This window comes from Canis lupus, chromosome 21, assembly GCF_003254725.2.
Source record: "Canis lupus dingo isolate Sandy chromosome 21, ASM325472v2, whole genome shotgun sequence".
Classification (NCBI taxonomy): domain Eukaryota; kingdom Metazoa; phylum Chordata; class Mammalia; order Carnivora; family Canidae; genus Canis; species Canis lupus.
The window spans coordinates 38,113,740-38,137,906 of record NC_064263.1 but is presented as its reverse complement, the minus strand read 5'-3'; the positions used below and the strand labels follow the sequence as shown (position 1 = coordinate 38,137,906).

General features: G+C 41.1%; 1 protein-coding gene and 1 non-coding gene across 2 annotated transcripts; both read left to right on the top strand.

The window, feature by feature from the left end:
• Window positions 1–280: 280 nt before the first annotated feature.
• On the top strand, window positions 281–387 carry LOC112667991 (U6 spliceosomal RNA). Its single transcript, XR_003141372.1, has one exon. It is a non-coding gene; the product is annotated as a U6 spliceosomal RNA (small nuclear RNA).
• A 7,005-nt stretch (window positions 388–7,392) lies between these two features.
• Window positions 7,393–14,564, top strand: LOC118349940 (nucleolar and spindle-associated protein 1-like). The gene is given in 4 exon segments (XM_035704018.2): window positions 7,393–12,926; window positions 12,928–13,796; window positions 14,119–14,206; window positions 14,208–14,564. Coding segments are annotated over 4 exon segments (1,215 nt in total). The 5' UTR covers window positions 7,393–12,777; the 3' UTR covers window positions 14,317–14,564.
• The last annotated feature ends 9,603 nt before the right edge of the window (window positions 14,565–24,167 follow it).

Sequence of the window (24,167 nt, the reverse complement as noted above, 5' to 3'; positions counted from 1 at the left end):
AATGTGGAGAAAAGAACCATTGTGGCCAGCCCAGGTGGCTCAGCGGTTTAGCACTGCCTTCAGCCCAGGGCCTGATCCTGGAGACCCGACATCGAGTCCCACGTCGGGCTCCCTGCATGGAGCCTGCTTCTCCCTCTGCCTGTGTCTCTGCTTCTGTGTGTGTGTGTCATGAATAAATAAATAAAATCTTTTAAAAAAAATTGTGCACTATTGTTGGGAATGTAAATTGGTCTAGCCACTATGGAAAACAGTCTGAAGGTCCTTCAAGAAATTAAAAATATTGCTCGCTTCGGCAGCACATATACTAAAATTGGAACGATACAGAGAAGATTAGCATGGCCCCTGCTCAAGGATGACATGCAAATTCGTGAAGTGTTCCATATTTTTTGATGGCAAAGAGGGAAACTGAGGAAAAAAGAGACAATTAAAAGACCATGAAGATAGATTAAGGGAAATAAACGACAGCCTGAGGAAGAAAAACCTACATTTAATTGGGGTTCCCGAGGGCGCTGAAAGGGACAGAGGGCCAGAATATGTATTTGAACAAATCATAGCTGAAAACTTTCCTAATCTGGGAAGGGAAACAGGCATTCAGATCCAGGAAATAGAGAGATCCCTCCCTAAAATCAACAAAAACCGTTCAACACCTCGACATTTAATAGTTAAGCTTGCAAATTCCAAAGATAAAGAGAAGATCCTTAAAGCAGCAAGAGACAAGAAATCCCTGACTTTTATGGGGAGGAGTATTAGGGTAACAGCAGACCTCTCCACAGAGACCTGGCAGGCCAGAAAGGGCTGGCAGGATATATTCAGGGTCCTAAATGAGAAGAACATGCAGCCAAGAATACTTTATCCAGCAAGGCTCTCATTCAAAATGGAAGGAGAGATAAAGAGCTTCCAAGACAGGCAGGAACTGAAAGAATATGTGACCTCCAAACCAGCTCTGCAAGAAATTTTAAGGGGAACTCTTAAAATTCCCCTTTAAGAAGAAGTTCAGTGGAACAATCCACAAAAACAAGTACTGAATAGATATCATGATGACACTAAACTCATATCTTTCAATAGTAACTCTGAACGTGAACAGGCTTAATGACCCCATCAAAAGGCACGGGGTTTCAGACTGGATAAAAAAGCAGGACCCATCTATTTGCTGTCTACAAGAGACTCATTTTAGACAGAAGGACACCTACAGCCTGAAAATAAAAGGTTGGAGAACCATTTACCATTCGAATGGTCCTCAAAAGAAAGCAGGAGTAGCCATCCTTATATCAGATAAACTAAAATTTACCCCGAAGACTGTAATGAGAGATGAAGAGGGACACTATATCATACTTAAAGGTTCTATCCAACAAGAGGACTTAACAATCCTCAATATATATGCCCTGAATGTGGGAGCTGCCAAATATTTAAATCAATTAATAATCAAAGTGAAGAAATACTTAAATAATAATACACTTATACTTGGTGACTTCAATCTAGCTCTTTCTATACTCGATAGGTCTTCTAAGCACAACATCTCCAAAGAAACGAGAGCTTTAAATGATACACTGGACCAGATGGATACCACAGATATCTACAGAACTTTACATCCAAACTCAACTGAATACACATTCTTCTCAAGTGCACATGGAACTTTCTCCAGAATAGACCACATACTGGGTCACAAATCGGGTCTGAACCGATACCAAAAGATTGGGATCGTCCCCTGCATATTCTCGGACCATAATGCCTTGAAATTAGAACTAAATCACAACAAGAAGTTTGGAAGGACCTCAAACACGTGGAGGTTAAGGACCATCCTGCTAAAAGATGAAAGGGTCAACCAGGAAATTAAGGAAGAATTAAAAAGATTCATGGAAACTAATGAGAATGAAGATACAACTGTTCAAAATCTTTGGGATGCAGCAAAAGCATTCCTAAGGGGGAAATAAATCGCAATACAAGCATCCATTCAAAAACTGGAAAGAACTCAAATACAAAAGCTAACTTTACACATAAAGGAGCTAGAAAAAAAACAGCAAATAGATCCTACACCCAGCAGAATAAGAGAGTTAATTAAGATTCAAGCAGAACTCAACGTAATTGAGACCAGAAGAACTGAGGAACAGATCAAGAAAACCAGGAGTTGGTTCTTTGAAAGAATTAATAAGATACAGAAACCATTAGCCAGCCTTATTAAAAAGAAGAGAGAGAAGACTGAAATTAATAAAATCATGAATGAGAAAGGAGAGATCACTACCAACACCAAGGAAATACAAACAATTTTAAAAACATATTATGAACAGCTATACGCCAATAAATTAGGATATCTAGAAGAAATGGACGCATTCCTGGAAAGCCACAAACTACCAAAAGTGGAACAGGAAGAAATAGAAAATCTGAACAGGCCAATAACCAGGGAGGAAATTGAAGCAGTCATCAAAAACCTCCCAAGACACAAAAGTCCAGGGCCAGATGGCTTCCCAGGGGGGTTCTATCAAATGTTTAAAGAAGAAGCCACACCTATTCTACTAAAGCTGTTTGGAAAGATAGAAAGAGATGGAGTACTTCCAAATTCATTCTATGAGGCCAGCATCACCTGAATTCCAAAACCAGACAAAGACCCACCAAAAAGGAGATTTACAGACCAATATCCCTGATGAACATGGATGCAAAAATTCTCAACAAGATACTGGCCAATAGGATCCAACAGTACATTAAGAAAATTATTCACCACGACCAAATAGGATTTATCCCTGGGACACAAGGCTGGTTCAACACTCGTAAAACAATCAATGTGATTCATCATATCAGCAAGAGAAAAACCAAGAACGATATGATCCTCTCATTAGATGCAGAGAAAGCATTTGACAAAATACAGCATCCATTCCTGATCAAAACTCTTCAGAGTGTAGGGATAGAGGGAACATTCCTCGACATCTTAAAAGCCATCTACGAAAAGCCCACAGCAAATATCATTCTCAATGGGGAAGCACTGGGAGCCTTTCCCCTAAGATCAGGAACAAGACAGGGATGTCCACTCTCACCACTGCTATTCAACATAGTACTGGAAGTCCTAGCCTCAGCAATCAGACAACAAAAAGACATTAAAGGCATTCAAATTGGCAAAGAAGAACTCAAACTCTCCCTCTTCGCCGATGACACGATACTCTACATAGAAAGCCCAAAAGCCTCCACCCCAAGATTGCTAGAACTCATACAGCAATTTGGTAGCATGGCAGGATACAAAATCAATGCCCAGAAATCAATGGCATTTCTATACACTAACAATGAGACTGAAGAAAGAGAAATTAAGGAGTCAATCCCGTTTACAATTGCACTCAAAAGCATAAGATACCTAGGAATAAACCTAACCAAAGAGGTAAAGGATCTATACCCTAAAAACTATAGAACACTTATGAAAGAAATTGAGGAAGACACAAAGAGATGGAAAAATATTCCATGCTCATGGATTGGAAGAATTAATATTGTGAAAATGTCAATGTTACCCAGGGCAATTTACATGTTTAATGCAATCCCTATCAAAATACCATGGACTTTCTTCAGAGAGTTAGAACAAATTATTTTAAGATTTGTGTGGAATCAGAAAAGACCCCGAATAGCCAGGGGAATTTTAAAAAAGAAAACCATATCTGGGGGCATCACAATACCAGATTTCAGGTTGTACTACAAAGCTGTGGTCATCAAGACAGTGTGGTACTGGCACAAACACAGACACATAGATCAATGGAACAGAATAGAGAACCCAGAAGTGGACCCTGAACTTTATGGTCAACTAATATTCAATAAAGGAGGAAAGACTATCCATTGGAAGAAAGACAGTGCCTTCAATAAATGGTGCTGGGAAAATTGGACATCCACATGCAGAAGAATGAAACTAGACCACTCTCTTGCACCATACACAAAGATAAACTCAAAATGGATGAAAGATCTTAATGTGAGACAGGATTCCATCAAAATCCTAGAGGAGAACACAGGCAACACCCTTTTTGAACTCAGCCACAGTAACTTCTTGCAAGATACATCCACGAAGGCAAAAGAAACAAAAGCAAAAATGAACTATTGGGACTTCATCAAGATAAGAAGCTTTTGCACAGCAAAGGATACAGTCAACAAAATTAAAAGACAACCTACAGAATGGGAGAAGATATTTGCAAATGACATATCAGATTAAGGGCTAGTTTCCAAGATCTATAAAGAACTTCTTGGGATCCCTGGGTGGCGCAGCGGTTTGGCGCCTGCCTTTGGCCCAGGGCGCGATCCTGGAGACCCGGGATCGAATCCCACATCGGGCTCCCGGTGCATGGAGCCTGCTTCTCCCTCTGCCTGTGTCTCTGCCTCTCTCTCTCTCTGTAACTATCATAAATAAATAAACAAAGTAAAAAAAAAGAACTTCTTAAACTCAACACCAAAGGAACAAACAATCCAATCATGAAATGGGCAAAAGACATGAAGAGAAATCTCACAGAGGAAGACATAGACATGGCCAACATGCACATGAGAAAATGCTTCGCATCACTTGCCATCAGGGAAATACAAATCAAAACCACAATGAGATACCACCTCACACCAGTGAGAATGGGGAAAATTAACAAGGCAGGAAGCCACAAATGTTGGAGAGGATGCGGAGAAAAAGGAACCCTCTTGCACTGTTGGTGGGAATGTGAACTGGTGCAGCCACTCTGGAAAACTGTGTGGAGGTCCTCAAAGAGTTAAAAATAGACCTGCCCTACGACCCAACAATTGCACTGTTGGGGATTTACCCCAAAGATTCAGATGCAATGAAACGCCGAGACACCTGCACCCCGACGTTTATAGTAGCAATGTCCACAATAGCCAAACTGTGGAAGGAGCCTCGGTGTCCATCGAAAGATGAATGAATAAAGAAGATGTGGTTTATGTATACAGTGGAATATTACTCAGCCATTAGAAACGACAAATACCCACCATTTGCTTCAACGTGGATGGAACTGGAGGGTATTATGCTGAGTGAAGTAAGTCAATTGGAGAAGGACAAACATTGTATGTTCTCATTCATTTGGGAAATATAAATAATAGTGAAAGGGAATATAAGGGAAGGGAGAAGAAATGTGTGGGAAATATCAGAAAGGGAGACAGAACATAAAGACCCCTAACTCTGGGAAACGAACTAGGGGTGGTGGAAGGGGAGGAGGATGGGGGGTGGGGTGAATGGGTGACAGGCACTGAGGGGGGCACTTGACGGGATGAGCACTGGGTGTTATTCTGTATGTTGGTAAATTGAACACCAATAAAAAATAAATTTATTATAAAAAAAAGAAAGAAATTAAAAATAGCACTACCATGTGATCTAGCATTCTAGGTATACATCCAAAGGAAATGAAAACCCATTATCAAAGAGATGCATGCACTTCTATATTTATTTCGGTGCTATTTACAATAGTCAAGATATGAAAACAACCAAAATATCTATCAATCGATGAATAGATAAAAGAAATTGTGTGTGTGTCCATGTGTATACACACACACACAATGGAATACTATTCAGCTATAAGAATAAAGGAAATTCTGCGTTTGAGGGCACCATGCTAAGAGAAGTTAACAGAAAAAAACAAAAATTGCATGATATCCTTTATGTATGGAATCCAAATAAATTATAAGAAAATAAAAAGAGGGGATCCCTGGGTGGCGCAGCGGTTTAGCGCCTGCCTTTGGCCCAGGGCGCAATCCTGGAGACCCGGGATCGAATCCCACGTCGGGCTCCCGGTGCATGGAGCCTGCTTCTCCCTCTGCCTATGTCTCTGCCTCTCTCTCTCTGTGACTATCATAAATAAATAAAAATTTTTAAAAATTAAAAAAAAAAGAAAAAGAAAGCAGATAAATAAGTCATGGAGGCCTAATACACAGTACAGAGATTACAAACATATAAACATTAAATTTGACAAGAAACTAAATTTTTAATTGTTCTCACCACTAGAAGAAATGATAATGATAATAGTCACCTGGTTGGCTCAGTCAGTTAAGCATCTGATTATGGCTCAGGTCATGATCCCAGGTCCTGGGATGGAGCCCTGTCTGGCTCCCTGTTTAGTGGAGTCAGCTTCTCCCTCTCCCTGCACCCCCCCCACACACACACCCCTGCTCGTGGTCTCTCTTGGTATCTTTCTCCCTCTCAAATGAATAAATAAAATCTCTAAAAAAAAAAAGAAAGAAAGAAAGAAATTATATAGTGTAATAAATAGAGATATTAGCTAGCACTGCAATGGCAATTGTATTGCAATATAAATGTATCAAACCAATGTCCTTACACCTTAAACTTATATTATGTGTAATTTATATCTCAGTTTTTTAGTAAGTAAATAAATAAATAAATACAATCTGGTATCCTGGAACATAAAAAGGATATTAGTAGGAAAACTATGGTAAAATTTGGATAAATTCTATAGTTAATTTTACTATACCAATATTATTTTAATAAATTAAATATATGTATATTAATAATATATATATAATTTTAATATATGGACAGTGGTTGTGAAACATATTAATACCAGGACAAGCTGGGATAGGGTAGACAGAAATTCTCTGTACTATCTTTGCAACCGTTTTGTAAAACTAAATTTATTTCAGGATAAAAAGTTTAAAAAAAAAATCCAGAGGGATCCCTGGGTGGCGCAGCGGTTTGGCGCCTGCCTTTGGCCCAGGGCGCGATCCTGGAGACCCGGGATCGAATCCCACGTCGGGCTCCCGGTGCATGGAGCCTGCTTCTCCCTCTGCCTGTGTCTCTGCCTCTCTCTCTCTCTGTGTATGACTATCATAAATAAATAAAATTAAAAAAAAAAAATCCAGACCTAAAAAAAACCAAAACCCCAGACCTGATAGCAATGTCCAGTTAGGGGGAGTCCAGCAGGGTAGCAAGGAGGCTTTCCTGCTTTGGGGTTCATGAAGTCTTGGCCTGGCATTGCATCTATAATGCTAATCTCTTCTGCATAGTGTTTTGGATTTTATTAAATGATTTCACATCCTTAAACTAACCTAATGTTTTCCATCAAGAGAAAGGATAGACAAGGAAGGTGCTTACTGTGTAGGGAATGAAAATGAGCTTCTCCCAGGACTTTCAGATAAAATGAGTAAATCCCACATTGAATGCTTGGGATTCAACATCTATAGAGACCAAGGTGTGGACTCGAAAGGAAACTGATCTTGAAGAAGACTGTGACATCATTAATTAACACACGCTAAGGAAAGAATCTGACAGGGGTGGCAGCCAAGTCCAGAAAACGGATACCGAAACACCATGAATCTGTCAGCATGTGTGCAGGAGGATGCAGAAGGAAGGAGGCCCCTAGTTGCTTCCGAGTCCAAATGGTAGGTACAGAGAAATTCTCTCAGCCCTGCTGTGCTCTTTAGCCATCCTACATGATGAGGACTCCTGGCGCACACTGCGCACTGCTCTCTAAGATTGTATTATAGAGCACTTATTGTTTAAAGGCAGTAAATCTACTTGCCTCTTGAAGACAATGAGGTCTAGAATGAATAAGCAAGAGGGTGACTCCCTATATCTATTTCCCCTTTTGGTAATTGCCCTAGGTAGGAAAACCTATTTTTTCTATTTAATATAATAATCTCAAGCAAAATATTAGGCTACATAGTTTTTGTTTTATTGAAGTACAATTAACATACAATGTTATATTAGTTTCAGGTGTACAACAAGTTGTTTTGAACTGGGTACATAACTTTATCTCATTCAACATTTGCTGAATATCTGCTATATGCTAGACACAAAGCTAGGTGCAAGTGACAATACCGCCATCAGTGTCACACATACTCCAGTGTGGAAATAGCACATAATACAGATTTAAGCTGATAAATGGGTTGACAGTGTTTCATTTGAGATATGAACAAGTGCTTTAAAACACAGAAGAGGGATTATTTCCTTTGCAGGGAGGAGTGGAAAAAGTAGGTGGTGCCATCCAACCTGAGCCTTAAAATCTAAGAGAGAAGATGAACATTTTGGAAAATGGGTCCATATATAAAATGGCTCAGAAATAAAAACAGAGGGATCCCTGGGTGGCGCAGCGGTTTGGCGCCTGCCTTTGGCTCAGGGCACCATCCTGGAGACCCGGGATCAAATCCCACGTCGGGCTCCCAGTGCATGGAGCCTGCTTCTCTCTCTGCCTATGTCTCTGCCTCTCTCTCTCTCTCTCTCTCTCTCTCTCTCTCTCTCTCTCTCTCTCTGTGACTATCGTAAATAAATAAATTAAAAAAAAAAAAAGAAATAAACACAGAGGGATCCCTGAATGGTTCAGCAGTTTAGCACCTGCCTTTGGCCCAGGGCATGATCCTGGAGTCCCTGGATTGAGTCCCACATTGGTCTCCCCACAGGGAGCCTGCTTCTCCCTCTACCTATGTCTCTGCCTCTCTCTCTCTCTCTCTCTCTCTCTCTCTCTGTGTCTCTCATAAATACATAAATAAAATATTTAAAAAAAAAAAAAAAGAAGAGAAGAGAAAAAAGAAAGAAAAACAGAGTGGGCCTGCCTTGGTTGTAACTCACAGTTCCAGGCCCTGGGGAACCAGTGATGTCTTGTTCACAGTTTCAGGGGAGCTTTTGTGCTCTGAGATTCAGTCTTAAGGTGCTCCTTTAACACATCTGAGTTACATTCACACCCTTCTTCATTTTCCTCAGTGTGCACATATGCTGCTAATTTGGGATTTTCCTGTTTCCAGCAGCACACTGTGTCCAGAAACAACATTTCTTCCAGCTGACCTAGTCCATGGGACCCAGTCCACCCCTAGGTGCTCTCACACTGTTCTCATTGCCCTGGCTTTTCCTGTCCTTTGCCCTTGACCAAGATAGCCCAGTGCATCCTGGTTTGGGAGGCTTCCATCAGGGGAGTGGCTATGGTCCAATTCTCTTTCCTCACAGAGATATCCTCCTTGTATATTCGAGCTGATATGGTCTCATGAACTTGAACACACAGGGCAAAGGAAGAGTGATATTGCTGTGACATCTGAGCTGCAGACCGTGTATGGCCATGTGCACATACTTATCTCTGCTCCTGGGATGGACACACCTTGTGGAAGAAACATGGGATTCACCTTGTTTATGGTGAAAATAAATCTCCATTGGAGAAGTGAATTAAGGATGGATAAATAAACAGGATAACCCTATGCACATCCCTCTGGCTGGAAAAGTTTAGTAACATGAAAACCTCCCCGGGGGGTGGGGGGAGGTGCTTCTTCTCTTTGCTCAAGAGTTCTGGATCCCAGGAAGGCACCAGTGAGAATTGATATCAGACATCTTATCTTGGACTCTCCCATACTACCTGATCTCAGAGCAAGAATTTGAAAAACCAAGTACTTCTCTCTTAAGCTGAATAGAAGTAAGGCTGTAAGGAATTGGGAGACTAGGACAGAGCAGGGCCAAGTGTCTGGAGAGAGGGTGAGGAGAGGGGAGGAGAAAGAAGGTTGTAGGAAAGCAGGAAAGAGGGAGCTCCCCCATCACCTGCCCTGGGGCCATTTCTCATCGAAAATCCCACCCTGGAGCCTGGAATATTTTCTGCAGGGCTCCGATTAGAACAAGCAACGTGGCTTGTGCCATTGTCTGACAGACCAATGCCAGGGCAGCCCAAGATCACTGGGATCATTTAATCTGCAGGATCCATTAGGGCCATAAGCAGGAGGGGACAGAAAATTTTGTGGCAAGTGGCTAAGGGGTGTGGCTTGACTACAGCTTCAGCAACAGCCCTAGGACAGGGAGGAGACACCTGGGAGACTGGAAGATAAGGAGGGAGGGGCAGGGCAACACAGATCTGGGTGGCCCTCATGCCTGCCCCTCAGGAGTTTCTAATACACTGATTCTCAACCTTGAATGCTCTTTGGAATCTCCTGGAACTTTACAAAATCCTGATACTCAGGTTCCACCATCTCCTCCAAATTTGGATTTAAATTGGTCTGGCTTATGGCACCAGGGTTAAGATGCTCCAGGGGAGGAGACTGGAAGGGAATGGAGAGACTAAGAGTAAACAGCTGGAAGGACCCTGTAGAGCACAGCTTCTCTAGTGAAGCAACAGACCAAGAGGGAAAGGATTAGTTACAAATACAGGGCCACAGCTTTTATCTCAAATACTTTCCAGGTCAAGTACTTTTCTCATTTACCGTCCTTCCTCCACTTACAGTCACATGGCCTTGGTCAGATCTCATTTCCTTCACCTGTAAAATGGGTGTTGTCATCTATTCTACTTATTTCCTATTATTGCCATGAAGATCAGGGTTGATGAAGATGTAAGTCTAAGGGAGGAAGGACAAGAAATAGAAGAGATGTGTTTTAAGGTTTAGGACTTGAGAGGAGATTGTCTAAATGACAGTGGTGGGATAGAAATTGATATTTAAAAAAAAAAGAAATTGATATTTTAAAAATGGATTTTCAAAGCCTTCTGAGCTATGTTTTCTTGCCCAAGGGTTTGCTGTCGTGAGGTCCCTAGTCAGGATGCATCTCCCTAGAAGGAGTCAAATCCTGTCTTATTTGTCCTCTAGGGAGCCAATGTCATGAATCTTTATGCTCTCCTTCTACCCCAGAGGCCACCTAGTCCAGAGCTAATATATCTCTAGTTCATAGTCAATTGTTGCTGGGGCAGCCCTCGTGGCTTAGCGGTTTAGCGCCACCTTCAGCCCAGGGCGTGATCCTGGAGACCCGGGATTGAGTTCCACGTCAGGCTCCCTGCATGGAGCCTGCTTCTCCCTCTGCCTGAATCTCTGCCTCTCTCTCCTTCTGTGTCTCTCATGAATAAATAAATTTTTAAAATCTTTTTTAAAAAATTGTCCTTAAAAAGAAAAAAAATAATAATTGTTGCTAGATGAATGAGTAAATGAAATTAGAAACAACCAGTATGGAATTGTGACTAAAAGGAAGGAGAATTATAGGAAAAATAATGAGAGGGAGTGTGGAAGTAAAAATTTGATTTTTGCCTTGGAGGAGAGACAAGCATTTTTATGTCTCTGGAGGAGAAGGCAGAAAGAGGGAAATGTCTGATGTAAAGTGGAATAATTAAAAATGCAAATCCCTTGAGCCCATTTTAAATGAAAAATCCGGGCAGCCTGGGTGGCTCAGTGGTTTGGCACCACCTGCAGCCCAGGACCTGATCCTGGAGTCCCGGAATCGAGTCCCACGTTAGGCTCTCTGCTTGGAGCCTGCTTCTCCCTCTGCCTGTGTCTCTGCCCCTCTTTCTCTCTCTCTCTCTCTTTCTCTCTCTCTCTCTCTCTCTCAGTGTCTCTCATGAATAAATAAATAAAATCTTAAAAAAAAATCCCATTGAAGAGTTAAAATATTTGACACCTAGAAATTCTGGTTCCCAGTTAGCTTTTTTTTCCTATCAGTTTATGAACTTTTATACTATATTGCAAATCCTTTTTATCCATGTTCGTGTAAACTGAGCTCAGTGAGCAGAGGGGAGTAGATCTTGATCCGTATTATATCCCAGTGCCGAATACAAAATAAAGGCCACATAATTAATGAATAAATGTATGTATTGATTTTCTTTCTAGGTGATATGGATGCCCTGAACTGCCCTGGAGATGCATCCTCATCCAATAAAGAGGTAAGAACAAAACAATGAAAAAAAAGAGGACACATGCAGGTAGAGGAGTGTGTCAATGCCAAGTGAAAATTTACCAGCTTCATGGGACATCTGGGTGGCTCAGCGGTTGACCATCTGCCGTCAGCTCAGGGCGTGATCCCAGAGTCTCGGAATCAAGTCCCACATCAGGCTCCCTACATGGAGCCTGCTTCTCTCTTTGCCTCTCTCTGTATGTGTCTCCCATGAATAAATAAATAAAATATTTTTTAAAAAATTTGTCAGCTTCATGACTTCATGATTAGAAGAGAAGGAGGAGGAGCAAATATAATATTTTTTTTTTCTGCTTCCTCATTGTCCTTGTCTACATACTGGTATATTTTCCAGAGCTATAAGCATAATTGGATATTTTGTTTTTCAGAATGCTATTTTGAATGACTCCTTCCCCTACCTGATATTCTTCATATTTTTTCTGTTAACTTGTAGAATATTCCATCCAATTAATGTACTACAACTTACCTCACTGTTTTGACTTTCCCTATTACTGGGCATTTAGGTGGTTGAATTTCTGTTATTATAGAGAATGCTCTGGTGAAGAGCCTCATACCTAGGGATGCCTTCCTTGTGAATTAGCTCCTCCACCTAAATTACAATGAATGAAATTACTGGGTCAGGTGTGGACAGTTTTATGATTCTTAGTACATAGTATCAAGTTCCTGTTTTATATCCACTGTCAGAAAGGTATGAGCACATCAGTTTAATTGCAAACTCTGGCACCAGTATCACTATTACATCTTCTTTGCCAAGTTAATAGATATAAAAATATATCTCATTGTTTATTTGAGTTTTGTTATGTCCTGAATATTTTCCCATTTGCTCATTACCAGCATTTCATTCTATTTGTGTCACTTGCTCATAAGGGCAAATTTATGATATTTTTATATATCAGAATAAATTCTTATATATTATGCATAATAATCCATTTCTGGGGACACCTGGGTGGCTCAGCGGTTGAGCATCTTGCCTTCAGCTCAGGGCGTGATCCTGGATCGAGTCCCATATCAGGTTCCCTGGGGGAAGCCTACTTCTCCCTCTGCCTGTGTCTCTGCCTCTCTCTCTCTGTCTCTCATGAATAAATAAATCTTTAAAAAATAATAATCCGGGTGCCTGAGTTTTGAACTGCTTTGCTGAGTGTGGGGTACGCGTCCTCTGCGTGGTCACCTGGATGCAGCTCGCCATGGCCATACCCTCCCTTGAGGAGCTTGACTCCTTCAAGTATAGCAACCTGCAGAACTTGGCCAAGAGTCTGGGCCTCCGGGCTGACCTGAGGGCAGACAAGTTGTTAAAAGCCTTGAAAGCCTACCTTAAAGACGAGCAAAAAAACTGAGAGTCAGAATGGAAGTCCAACTTCTGCATCCTCTTGGGATGCGACTGAGATGCAGATCAGCAGCCAGGAACAAGCTAAGAGGGAGCCAATTGGCCACATCACCAAAACAAGGAGAAGGTGCAAGAACTCTGACTCCCAGCAGGATCGTTCAGAGATGAAAATAAGTGATCACACTGAATTCCAGAATCAAGAGAAGCAGGAAAACCAGGATCTCAGAACTGTTGGAGAAGTTCCTTCACCACTAGATGAGGACCAAGGAGAGGAGAATGCAGTTTCCACAGGAAAAAGAAGAATAAATGATAATAAAGATTCAAAGGTACCTGCAGAAAGAAAGAAGCCTCTCTACGCAGATAGGTTTTCCAAACCTGGAAAAAGTAAAAGAACTATAAGCACTACTCCAAACTTTAAGAAGCTTCATGAGGCTCGTTTTAAGGAAATGAAGACCATTGATCAATATATTGAGAGGAAAAAGAAACATTTTGAAGAACACAACTCATTTAATGAACTCGAGAAGCAGCCGGTCACCAAAGAAGGGGTGGTGACTCCAGTTCCTCTCCCTGGAAGGCTCCCTGAGGCTCGAACTCCCTCCAGCCGGTGCTGCTCGCAGGGCCAGCCCCTGGGCCCTACAGGCCAGAGCACTTTGTGTGGGAAAAGGTCCGCCAAGCGTTCCATTCTATTGGCAACTAAAATGAATGTCAGGTTTTCAGCTGCTACCAAAGATAATGAACATAAGCGTTCACTGACCAAGATTCCAGCCAGAAAGTCTCCACATGTGACCGCATGTGGGAGTACTACAAAAGGCCAGGCTGTGCTGGGGACATGCAAGTTAAAGACAGCAAAGGGGGGATCCCTGGGTGGCGCAGCGGTTTGGCGCCTGCCTTTGGCCCAGGGCACGATCCTGGAGACCAGGGATCGAATCCCACATCGGGCTCCCGGTGCATGGAGCCTGCTTCTCCCTCTGCCTGTGTCTCTGCCTCTCTCTCTCTCTCTGTGACTATCATAAATAAATAAAAATTAAAAAAAAAAAAAAGAGAGAGACAGCAAAGGGGAATTCTGCTTCTGTTGTTACCCCATTCAGGCTGACAACTGAGGCAGCACAGACTCCAGTCTCCAACAAGAAACTGGTGTTTGATCTCAAAGCAAATCTGTCTTGTCCCCTCAACCATGAGCCACACAAAGGCAAACTGAAACCATGGGGTCAACCTAAAGAAAATAATTCTCTCAAGCAACATGTCAACAGAGTTAGCTTCCACAAGAAAACTTACAAACTCCTCTCCAGACCGGGAGGAACAACGGAAGCAACATGAACAAAGACGAAAGGAGAAGAAAGCAAAGGTTTTGGGAGCTCGAAGAGGCCTCATTATGGCTGAAGATTAATTTTTTAGCATCCCGTAAATATTACTTCATTCTGAACCCTTTCTTTAGTGTAAATATTTTTCTGTCTTCCTCACTTGAGTGAAGACTTCCTTCTGCTGTTTGTTGTTCACTATGTAGTGTTGGTGGGTTCTTCACATGCAGCATCTCTGAAAATACTTTATTAACCTTAACACTCACAAGTCCTTTGAAATGGTTTTTACGTAAGTGTCTGTACAATTCAGTTTTCTGAGATTCATCCTATATATAACCTTGACCTAGATTTTTTTTTTAATTTTTTTTTTTTATTTATTTATGATAGTCACAGAGAGAGAGAGAGAGAGAGGCAGAGACACAGGCAGAGGGAGAAGCAGGCTCCATGCACCGGGAGCCCGATGTGGGATTCGATCCCGGGTCTCCAGAATCGCGCCCTGGGCCAAAGGCAGGCACCAAACCGCTGCGCCACCCAGGGATCCCTTGACCTAGATTATTAATGTCCAGTTTCCTCTGCTGAATCCTCTTCTAGACAGACAGAAGCATTTACCTGATGGTAGGTAATTCTACAAGCTTTAGTGGAACTTGGACCAATAAAAAGCTGAGACAGCCACCCCTTCCTCCCTCTAGAGAACCACGTAGTCTTACTGAAATGGGGAGCCATACACGTTGGGACTGGTATATTCTACCTATGTGATGTGTTTTATTACCTATGCAGGTCTGCTCAGATCACTTGATGTAATCGCCATCTATCACTCAATACATTCTTAAAAACTCAAAAATAATAATAATAATAATCCACTTCTCTAACATTTAAAACAAATATTTTTCCTGCTTTTTAAAATTTGACTGTGACTAGTTTGTTCTTATATAGAAGTTAGGTATGAGCTTTCCATTCATGAATTTTCAAAGACTCATTCAGATACTATATCTAAACCTGTAAAAACTCTCAATTTACTTTGTAAAGTATATGACCACTGAGTTATATAATAAAGTTGTAATTTTTAAGTATACATCTTGAGTATAACTTGATGTTTCCCCAAACTGGTAACCCTGTGGCAGTTTAGGAATCTATATGTGAGAGATTTGCAGAGCAGTGTTGTACAAAGGCAAGACAGGCTCCTTGTCTTGAAACTGTTGTGCCCAAGATTGCGAATCCGAGAAACCACGAAGGAGCCGACACCAGTGCAAACACACGAGGGTTTATTTACAAGCTCGAGCTTGGGTCCAAGTATACACGGCACAGCAGAGCAGGGACTTGGACCCCGAGGTGGATTTCAGCTTAGTTTTAAGGACTGGTCTAGGGGACCTCTAGAAGGGGTGGAGCAATTCCTCAAGTTCTGTTTACATTTTGATATGGGGCCTTCAAGGGCATTGAGCTCTGTTCTCATTCTAATAGGGGCTTCCAGCCCTTGGCTTGGGCTCTGTTTTTATTCTAATATGGGGCTTTCTAGGACGTTAAGCTGTAAGCTGTTTTCTTCCTGTAACTGAAGTAAGGTAAAGTTCAGCTCTTATTCACAGGGGCCTGGGATGGCTGTACTTGTGATAACACTGAACTTAAAGTGGAATGGCCTTAATTTTCTCAGCCTCCAGAAAACTACATTGCAGCATTATAGCAAGCACATTGTTTGGCTTTTTAACTGTTATTCAAGTATAATTAACACACAGTGTTATATTAGTTTCAGGTGTACAAGATGACTAACAATTCCATACATTCTCAGTGCTCATCAAGGGAAGTGTACACTTAATCCCTTTTTTCGGGCAGCCTGGGTTGCCCAGCGGTTTAGCGTGGCCTTCAGCCCAGGGCCTGATCCTGGAGACCGGGAATCGAGTCCCACATCGGGTTCCCAGCATGAAGCCTGCTTCTCTCTCTGCCTATGTCTCTGCCTCTGTGTGTGTGTGTGTCTCTCACGAATAAGTAAATAAAATCTTAAGAAAAAAAAATCCCTTTTTTCTTTTTCACCCATCCCCCTATCCATCTCCCCTCTAGCAACCACAATTTGTTCTTTAGAGTCTGGCTTTTTTTATTTGTTTTTTTTCTGTATATTCATTTGGTTTGTTTATTAAGTTCCACACCTGAGTTAAATCATGTGATATTTGTCTTTCTCAGACTGATTTATTTCACTTAGCAAAATACCCTCTAGATCCATCCACATTGTTGCAAATGGCAAGATTTCATTCTCTGTTATGGCCGGGTCATATTCCACTGTGTATATATACCACATCTTCTTTATCCATTCATGTCTCAGTGGGCACTTAGGTTGCTTCCATATCTTGGCTATTGTACATAATGCTGCAATAAACATAGAGGTGCATAAAGCTCTTCAAATTAGTGTTTTCATATCCTTTATGTAAATACCCAGTAGTGGAATTACTGGATCATATGATAGTTCTATTTTTAATTTTTTGAGGAACCTCCATATACTTTTCCACAGTGACTCCACCATATTGCATTCCCACCAACAGTGCATGAAGATTTCTTTTTCTCCTCACCAACACTTGTTTCTCATTTTTGTCATTCTGTCAGGTGTAAAGTGATATCTCCTTGTGGTTTTAATTTGCGTTTCCCTGATAGTGATGTTGAGCATCTTTTCATGTGTCTAGCCATTTGCATGTCTTCTTTGTAAAAATGCCTATTTAGGTCTTCTGCCTATTTTTTTTTAATTTTTATTTATTTATGATAGTCACACACAGAGAGAGAGAGAGAGAGAGAGAGGCAGAGACATAGGCAGAGGGAGAAGCAGGCTCCATGCACCGGGAGCCCGATGTGGGATTCGATCCTGGGTCTCCAGGATCGCGCCCTGGGCCAAAGGCAGGCGCTAAACAGCTGCGCCACCCAGGGATCCCTCTTCTGCCTATTTTTAATTGGATTATTTGTGCCTTTGGTGTTGAATTATATAAGTTCTTTTTATATTTTGGATATTACCACCATATCAAATATATCTTCTCCCCTTTAGGTTGCGTTTTTGTTTTGTTAATGATTTCTTTCACTGTGCAAAAATTTTCTTATTGATGTAGTCTCAATAGCTTAATTTTGCTTTTGTTTCCCTTGACAGAGGAGACATATCTAGAAAAATGTTTTCATGGCCAATGTCAAAGAAATTACCACTTATGTGTTCTTCTAAGAATTTTATGGTTTCAGGCCTCACATTTAGGTCTTTAATCCATTTTGAGTTTATTTTTGTACATGGTGAAAGTGGTCCCATTTCATTCTTTGCAGTAGCTGTCCAGTTTTCCCAACACCATTTGTTGAAGAGATTGTCTTTTTTCCACTGCATATTCTTGCTTCCTTTGTTGTAGATGAATTGACCCTAAAAGTAGGGGTTTATTTCTGGGTTCTCTATTCTGTTCCATTGATTCATCTGTCTATTTTTGTGCCAGGACCATGCTGTTTTGATTAATTCAGCTTTGTGGTATATCTTGAAATCTGGAATTGTGATACCTCTAGCTTTGTTTTTCTTTTTCAAGATTGCTTTGGCTGTTCAGGGTCTTAAGTGTACCATTTGATGAGTTTTGACAAACACGTACACCTATGAAACATAAATTTCTATCAAGATACAGGACATCACCATTATGCCAAAATGTTGCTTCATGCCTCTTTCCATCAAACCCTGTCCCTAATACCTGCCCTCATCCCAAAGGCAACTGCTGTTTTCAGTCTTTTAAATCATAGTTTACTTACCAATTCCAGAACTTCATATCAGTGGAATCATACAACATGTACTCTTTGGGATAAGAATTCTTTCACCCAGCATAATGTTTTTGAGATTCCTCCCTGTTGTTTCAAGAATGAGCAAGTTTTCTTCTCCCTTTTATTGCTGAGCTGTATCCCATGGCATGAATATACCACAGGTGTTTATTGATTCTCCTGTTGATAGACACCTGAGCTGTGTTCAGCTGTCTTTTCTGAGCAAAGCTGCTATGAATTCAGAGTTGTTTTATTTTGCTTTTATTATAAAGAATAAGGCTATACACTTTCATTCTTTAACAGTTGTTAATTCATTTTTAATGACATATATTTACACATGCCCTTTGTTTAATAATTTCTTATAATTTCTAACTTTTTAAAAACATTTTTAAAAATTTTAAAGAGTAAAAGTTTTCTTTATAACATTCTTACTTGTAGTTTGGCATTAAACTATTTTTATAATTTTTATTTTGGCAGTGCTGGCCAATCCTTAAAAAACTAGTTTAAAATAGTGGTTCTAGGGACGCCTGGGTGACTCAGTGGTTTAACACCTGCCTTCAGCCCAGGGCCTGATCCTGGAGTCCCACCCACATCCGGCTCCCTGCATGGAGCCTGCCTCTCTCTGTCTGTGTCTCTCATGAATAAATAAATAAAATCTTTTAAAAAAATAAAATAAAAAATAAAGGTTCTATTTTATAATATATTCTAAAATAATCTGAAAGGGCTAATGATATCTATTTTAAGCAAATTTTGTTCTATTTGGAAATTTAACACCATTACCACAGGAACACACAAACACACAACTTGATAGAGACAAAATAAGTGGTTTAACTTTGATTTGATTTAATTTTTCTTGAAGAGTTTATTTATTGATTCATGAGAGACATACAGAGAGAGGCAGAGACATAGGCAGGGGGAGAAGCAGGCTCCCTATAGGGAGCCTGATGTGAGACTCGATCCCAGGATCACAACCTGAGCCAAAGGCAGACACTAAACCACTGAGCCACCCAGGTGTCCCTTAATTTTTATTTTATTTTTTATTTTTTTAAAGATTTTATTTATTGATTGATTGATTGATTGATTCATGAGAGACATACAGAGAGAGGCAGAGACATAGGCAGGGGGAGAAGCAGGCTCCCTATAGGGAGCCTGATGTGAGACTCGATCCCAGGATCACAACCTGAGCCAAAGGCAGACACTAAACCACTGAGCCACCCAGGTGTCCCTTAATTTTTATTTTATTTTTTATTTTTTATTTTTATTTTTTTTAAATTTTTATTTATTTATGATAGTCACACAGAGAGAGCAAGAGAGGCAGAGACACAGGCAGAGGGAGAAACAGGCTCCATGCACCGGGAGCCCGACGTGGGACCCGATCCCGGGTCTCCAGGATCGCTCCCCGGGCCAAAGGCAGGCGCCAAACCGCTGCGCCACCCAGGGATCCCTATTTTTTATTTTTTTAAAGATTTTATTTATTTATTCATGATAGACAGAGAGAGAGAGAGAGGCAGAGACAGAAGCAGACTCCATGCCGGGAGCCCAATGCAGGACTCGATCCCGGGACTCCAGGATCACGCCCTGGGCCAAAGGCAGGCGCCAAACCGCTGAGCCACCCAGGGATCCCCTAATTTTTTTTTTAAGGTTTTATTTATTCATGATAGACATAGAGAGAGAGAGAGGCAGAGACACAGGCAGAGGGAGAAGCAGGCTCCATGCAAGGAGCCCGATGTGGGACTCAATCCCAGAACTCGAGGATCGCGCCCTGAGCCAAAGGCAGGCGCCAAACCGCTGAGCCACCGAGGGATCCCGGGGAACCCCTAATTTTGATTTTAAATTTATGTATAAGTTCTAGGCAATCACTAGGTTCATAGCTAAGAGCTTTTTATGAAATTCTAAATTTGAGTAAAATATCAAGTAGGCAAAAATACATGTTTTTTAAAGATTTTTATTTTATTTATTCATGAGAGAGACAGAGACATAGAAAAGCAGGCTCCTCACAGGGAGCCTGATGTGAGATTCATCCCTGGACCACGATGATGCCCTGAGCCAAAAGGCAGACACTCTACCGCTGAGCCACCCGGGCGTTCCAAAAATACATTTTTTTCAAAGTTTCATTTCCCCTGAGATAATAGTCAGTGAAATATTATATTTCAGAGCTCAGGTTAAAATACTGCTTTGGGATCATCTCACATGCGAGCAAGACAATATTTTTCTAAACCTGGCCCTTTCTCTATCTTGGCAGGATTTGAAGAGCTCTAATTAACTGAAGCATTCTAAACTATACAGAGATTATAGTTTTGGGAGGATAGAGCCAAAAGCCTTCTATCAAAGGCCCTATTCAGAAAGAAAGTAGAAAGAAAATGAAATGGCTGCTAGTCTGTTGTATATTAGGGTATGATCAGAGAGAAATGTGGCAGTTGTCCTCCAGAAGACAACAAATCCAGACTCCAGGTAGCAGGGTACCCATGTGGGAACTCTTAGTAATCTGGCAGCGTGTTAGGAAAAAATCCAGTTTTCCTCGTGCATCTCCTTTTTCTTTCTTTTTTTTTTTTTTTTTGTATATTTTTTAATTGGAGTTTGATTTGCCAACATATTCATGCATCTCCTTTACTCTCACACTACTACCACACTCAAAACACTTCTGACATCAACTGTGTGAGGATTTTCCCCCACCAAACTATTATCTGCAACACCAGCTGGGTGGCCTACAATTTAGTTCTGATGCTACTTACCTGAAGATAGTGTCTGAGCCCCCAAGTTAAGGGCTTAGTCCCATAAGAGTGCATGGGCCTCCACTCTGGAAGCCCATCACAAGTTCTAGATCCTTAGCTTACCCACAATTTCTGTCTGACTTGGCTACAAATCAGTCTCCTCAGGATCCTCTCCTCAGCTTCAATTAGTTTGCTAGTGTGGTTCACAGAACTCAGGGAAACCTACTTACCATTTTATGAAAAGAGATGATAAACGATCCAGATAAAGAGCCATATGAAAAGATACCTAAACCGAGGAAAAAATAATAAAGCCCCTTCCCTTCCACCAAGGCAGTTGTTGTGCAAGACAACACTGATTCTCCTCAGAACCCAACCCTACCTCCCCTCTTTGCTTCCAGGCCTCTAACTAGACTCAAGTTCTAGCAGATCCTGAAAAGTGAGGTACAAAGTATGACCCAGGAGCAGGTGCACTACACTCCAAAAGAAATACTTGAGTTTTCTAATTTATACAAGCAGAATATGTGTGGGAATGGATATTAAGAGTGTGAGATAAGAATGGAAGGAGCAGGGATCCCTGGGTGGCGCAGCGGTTTAGCGCCTGCCTTTGGCCCAGGGCGCGATCCTGGAGATCCGGGATCGAATCCCACGTCAGGCTCCCGGTGCATGGAGCCTGCTTCTCCCTCTGCCTGTGTCTCTGCCTCTCTCTCTCTCACTGTGTGCCTATCATAAATAAATAAAAATTAAAAAAAAAAAAAAAAAAGAATGGAAGGAGCAGGGGCAGCCCTGATGGCTCAGCGGGTTTAGTGCCACCTTCAGTCCCGGGTGTGATCCTGGAGACCCGGGATCGAGTCCCACATCAGGCTCTCTGCATGGAGCCTGCTTCTCTTTCTGCCTGTGTCTCTGCATCTCTCTCTCTCTCTGTGTCTCTATGAATAAATAAATAAATAAATAAATAAAATGTTTTTGAAAAAAAAAGAATGGAAGGAGCATAAAGTGGAATGAGGCTAAATTTATTGATATGAAAAAAAATAAATTTATTGATATGGACTTACTGAGCTGAAATTCTGCACTTAATGTTGCAGTTCAGGTAGTTTAAAAAAAAAAAAAAAAAAAAGCTCTTGGGTGCCTGAGTGGCTCAGTCGGTTAATTGTCTGACTTCAGCTCAGGTCATGATCCCCAGGTCTTGGGATGGAGCCCTGCATCAGGCTCCCTGCTCAACAGGGAGTTGGCTTCTCCCTCTCCCTAAGCCCTTCCTCACTGCTTGTGCTCTCTCTCTCAAATAAATTAAATTATATTAAATTTTAAAAAGGCTCTAATAGATTGTTTAGCTGGCTGAGACACAGGCCAAAATATCATCCATCATGAGTGAACTGGAAATGTTTGACCTCCCTTACTTTAATGCAGTGTAAGGGATTCCAGAGGCTTAAGGGGATTAGAATGCTAGAGTGAATTGGTCATTTAAAACAACCTCAGTCAGTCAGTTATGTCCAGATGACATAACTTTCACCAACATTGTGAGAAATTAATTCCTAGGGAGCCCTAGCATCCTTGAAGAGCTCTGTGGTTGTTCTTCTCTGTAGACCAGACCTTACTGTGGAGCTGCAGTCACTCAATTGAGAAACCTAAATGTGGGGAAGGTGATTGGATCACAGGGTGACAGGAGCCATGTGATGGCACTCACCACCCCAAACAAAGTGCATATGGTTACTATAATGGACAACAGAGTCAAAGCAGCAATCAAAATAGTCTGACTTACTCAGACTTATGGCATTACCTAGTTTATCATTATCATGGAATTCCTGGAAGCAAGAGATAGGAAGCCTACCAAACTCTTACTTGATCTGGATAAGCAGAAAAGTTTTAGATCATGTTAATATAAATCTAATTTGAATAATGAAAATAGAATCCTGGACCCTCAATCAATTTCAATCAATTCTCAGAATTGAGAGTTTAGGGACCAAGAACCCTTTGAATGAAAGTCCTTGAGGAAGGACTATGGTACACTACCAAAAATTCATACTGCTAATCTTTTTCCAGCCTTCCTCAAAGAGACCTACATACAGCCTTTTACCAGCATAGCTGTACATTGAAGAAAAAGAAATAATCTGATCTTTTAGAGACTCCTGGATATTGGCTCCAACTGACTCCAAATCCAAGGGACCTAGAATGTCACTGTGGCCCTGCAGTCAGTATAGGCTTGTAGAGGTCAGGTGATCAATGGAGTTTTAGCTCAGGTCCATTTAAAATGGGTCCAGTGAGTCTCTGAACCCATTCTGTGGTTATTTCCCCATTTCCAGAGTTTATAATTGGAGTAGACATACTTAGACCTAGCAGAATCCCCACCTTGGTTTCTTGAATTGTGGAATAAGGACTACTATAATGGGAAAGGCCAAGTGAAAATCATCAGAACAGCCTCTACCTAGAAAAATAATAAATCAAATGCAATACTGCATCCTTGGAGGGATTATGGAGACTAGTGCCACCATCAAGGACTTGAAAGATACAAGACTGGTGATGTCACACATCCCTATTCTATTTTCCTATTTGGATGGTACAGAAAACACATGGTCTTAGAGAATGACAGTGGATTACAATAATCTTAACCAGCCAGTGACCCCAACTGTTGTTGCTGCACCATCTACTCATGCTCTCTGACACAGATAATCCTGTTCTTGGACTTTGGACTCAGACTTATACCACCAGATTGCCAGTTCCTCAGGGCTTCAGACCCAAATTAAATTATATCACCAGCTTTCCTGGTTCCCCAGTGTGCAGAGAGTACATCATGGGTCTTCTCAGCCTCCATAATCACATAACTCAATTCCTATAATACATCTCCTCTTATAATTACACATCTCTATATTTTTGTCTCTATCTCTAAATCTAAATCCTACTGGTCCTGTTTCCCTGGAGAACCCTGACTAATAAGTTTAATAATTCTACATTCGGAAATCTACACAAAGAAAATTATCCCAAACATAGAGAACCAGTATGAAGGAAGATATTCATTATAGTATTTATATAGCTTTACCACAGGGACATTTTGGAAACTTGAGTATAAACCTAATTCTCGGACTGTGTTCTAAAGATAGCAACACATAAATACAATGCCCACAAGCTAAAACTTGAGACCAAAAATGAGATACTTACATTCTTTGAATTGTTAAACTTTAAAGAATGGATTGTTCTATCCATTTTCCTTTTTCTTCCTACCTGGCACTCAATGTCCCACAGAAGATCAGTAAGTTGAGTAGAATTTCAGTAAAACTTGCAGTGAACATAATCCTGGGGAATAAGTCCCTGGGAATAAACTAGTTCTATACCCCAGATTTCAGTTTTTGACCTTCAACACTGATCATACTTTCTGTGGTATATACCTGCTTACAGAACTTTTCTTTACTTCAGAAAACTGTCATGGGCTATCTATTTGTGATTATTTGACTGATGTTTGCATTTTTCTAATAGACTGTAAATCCCAGGAA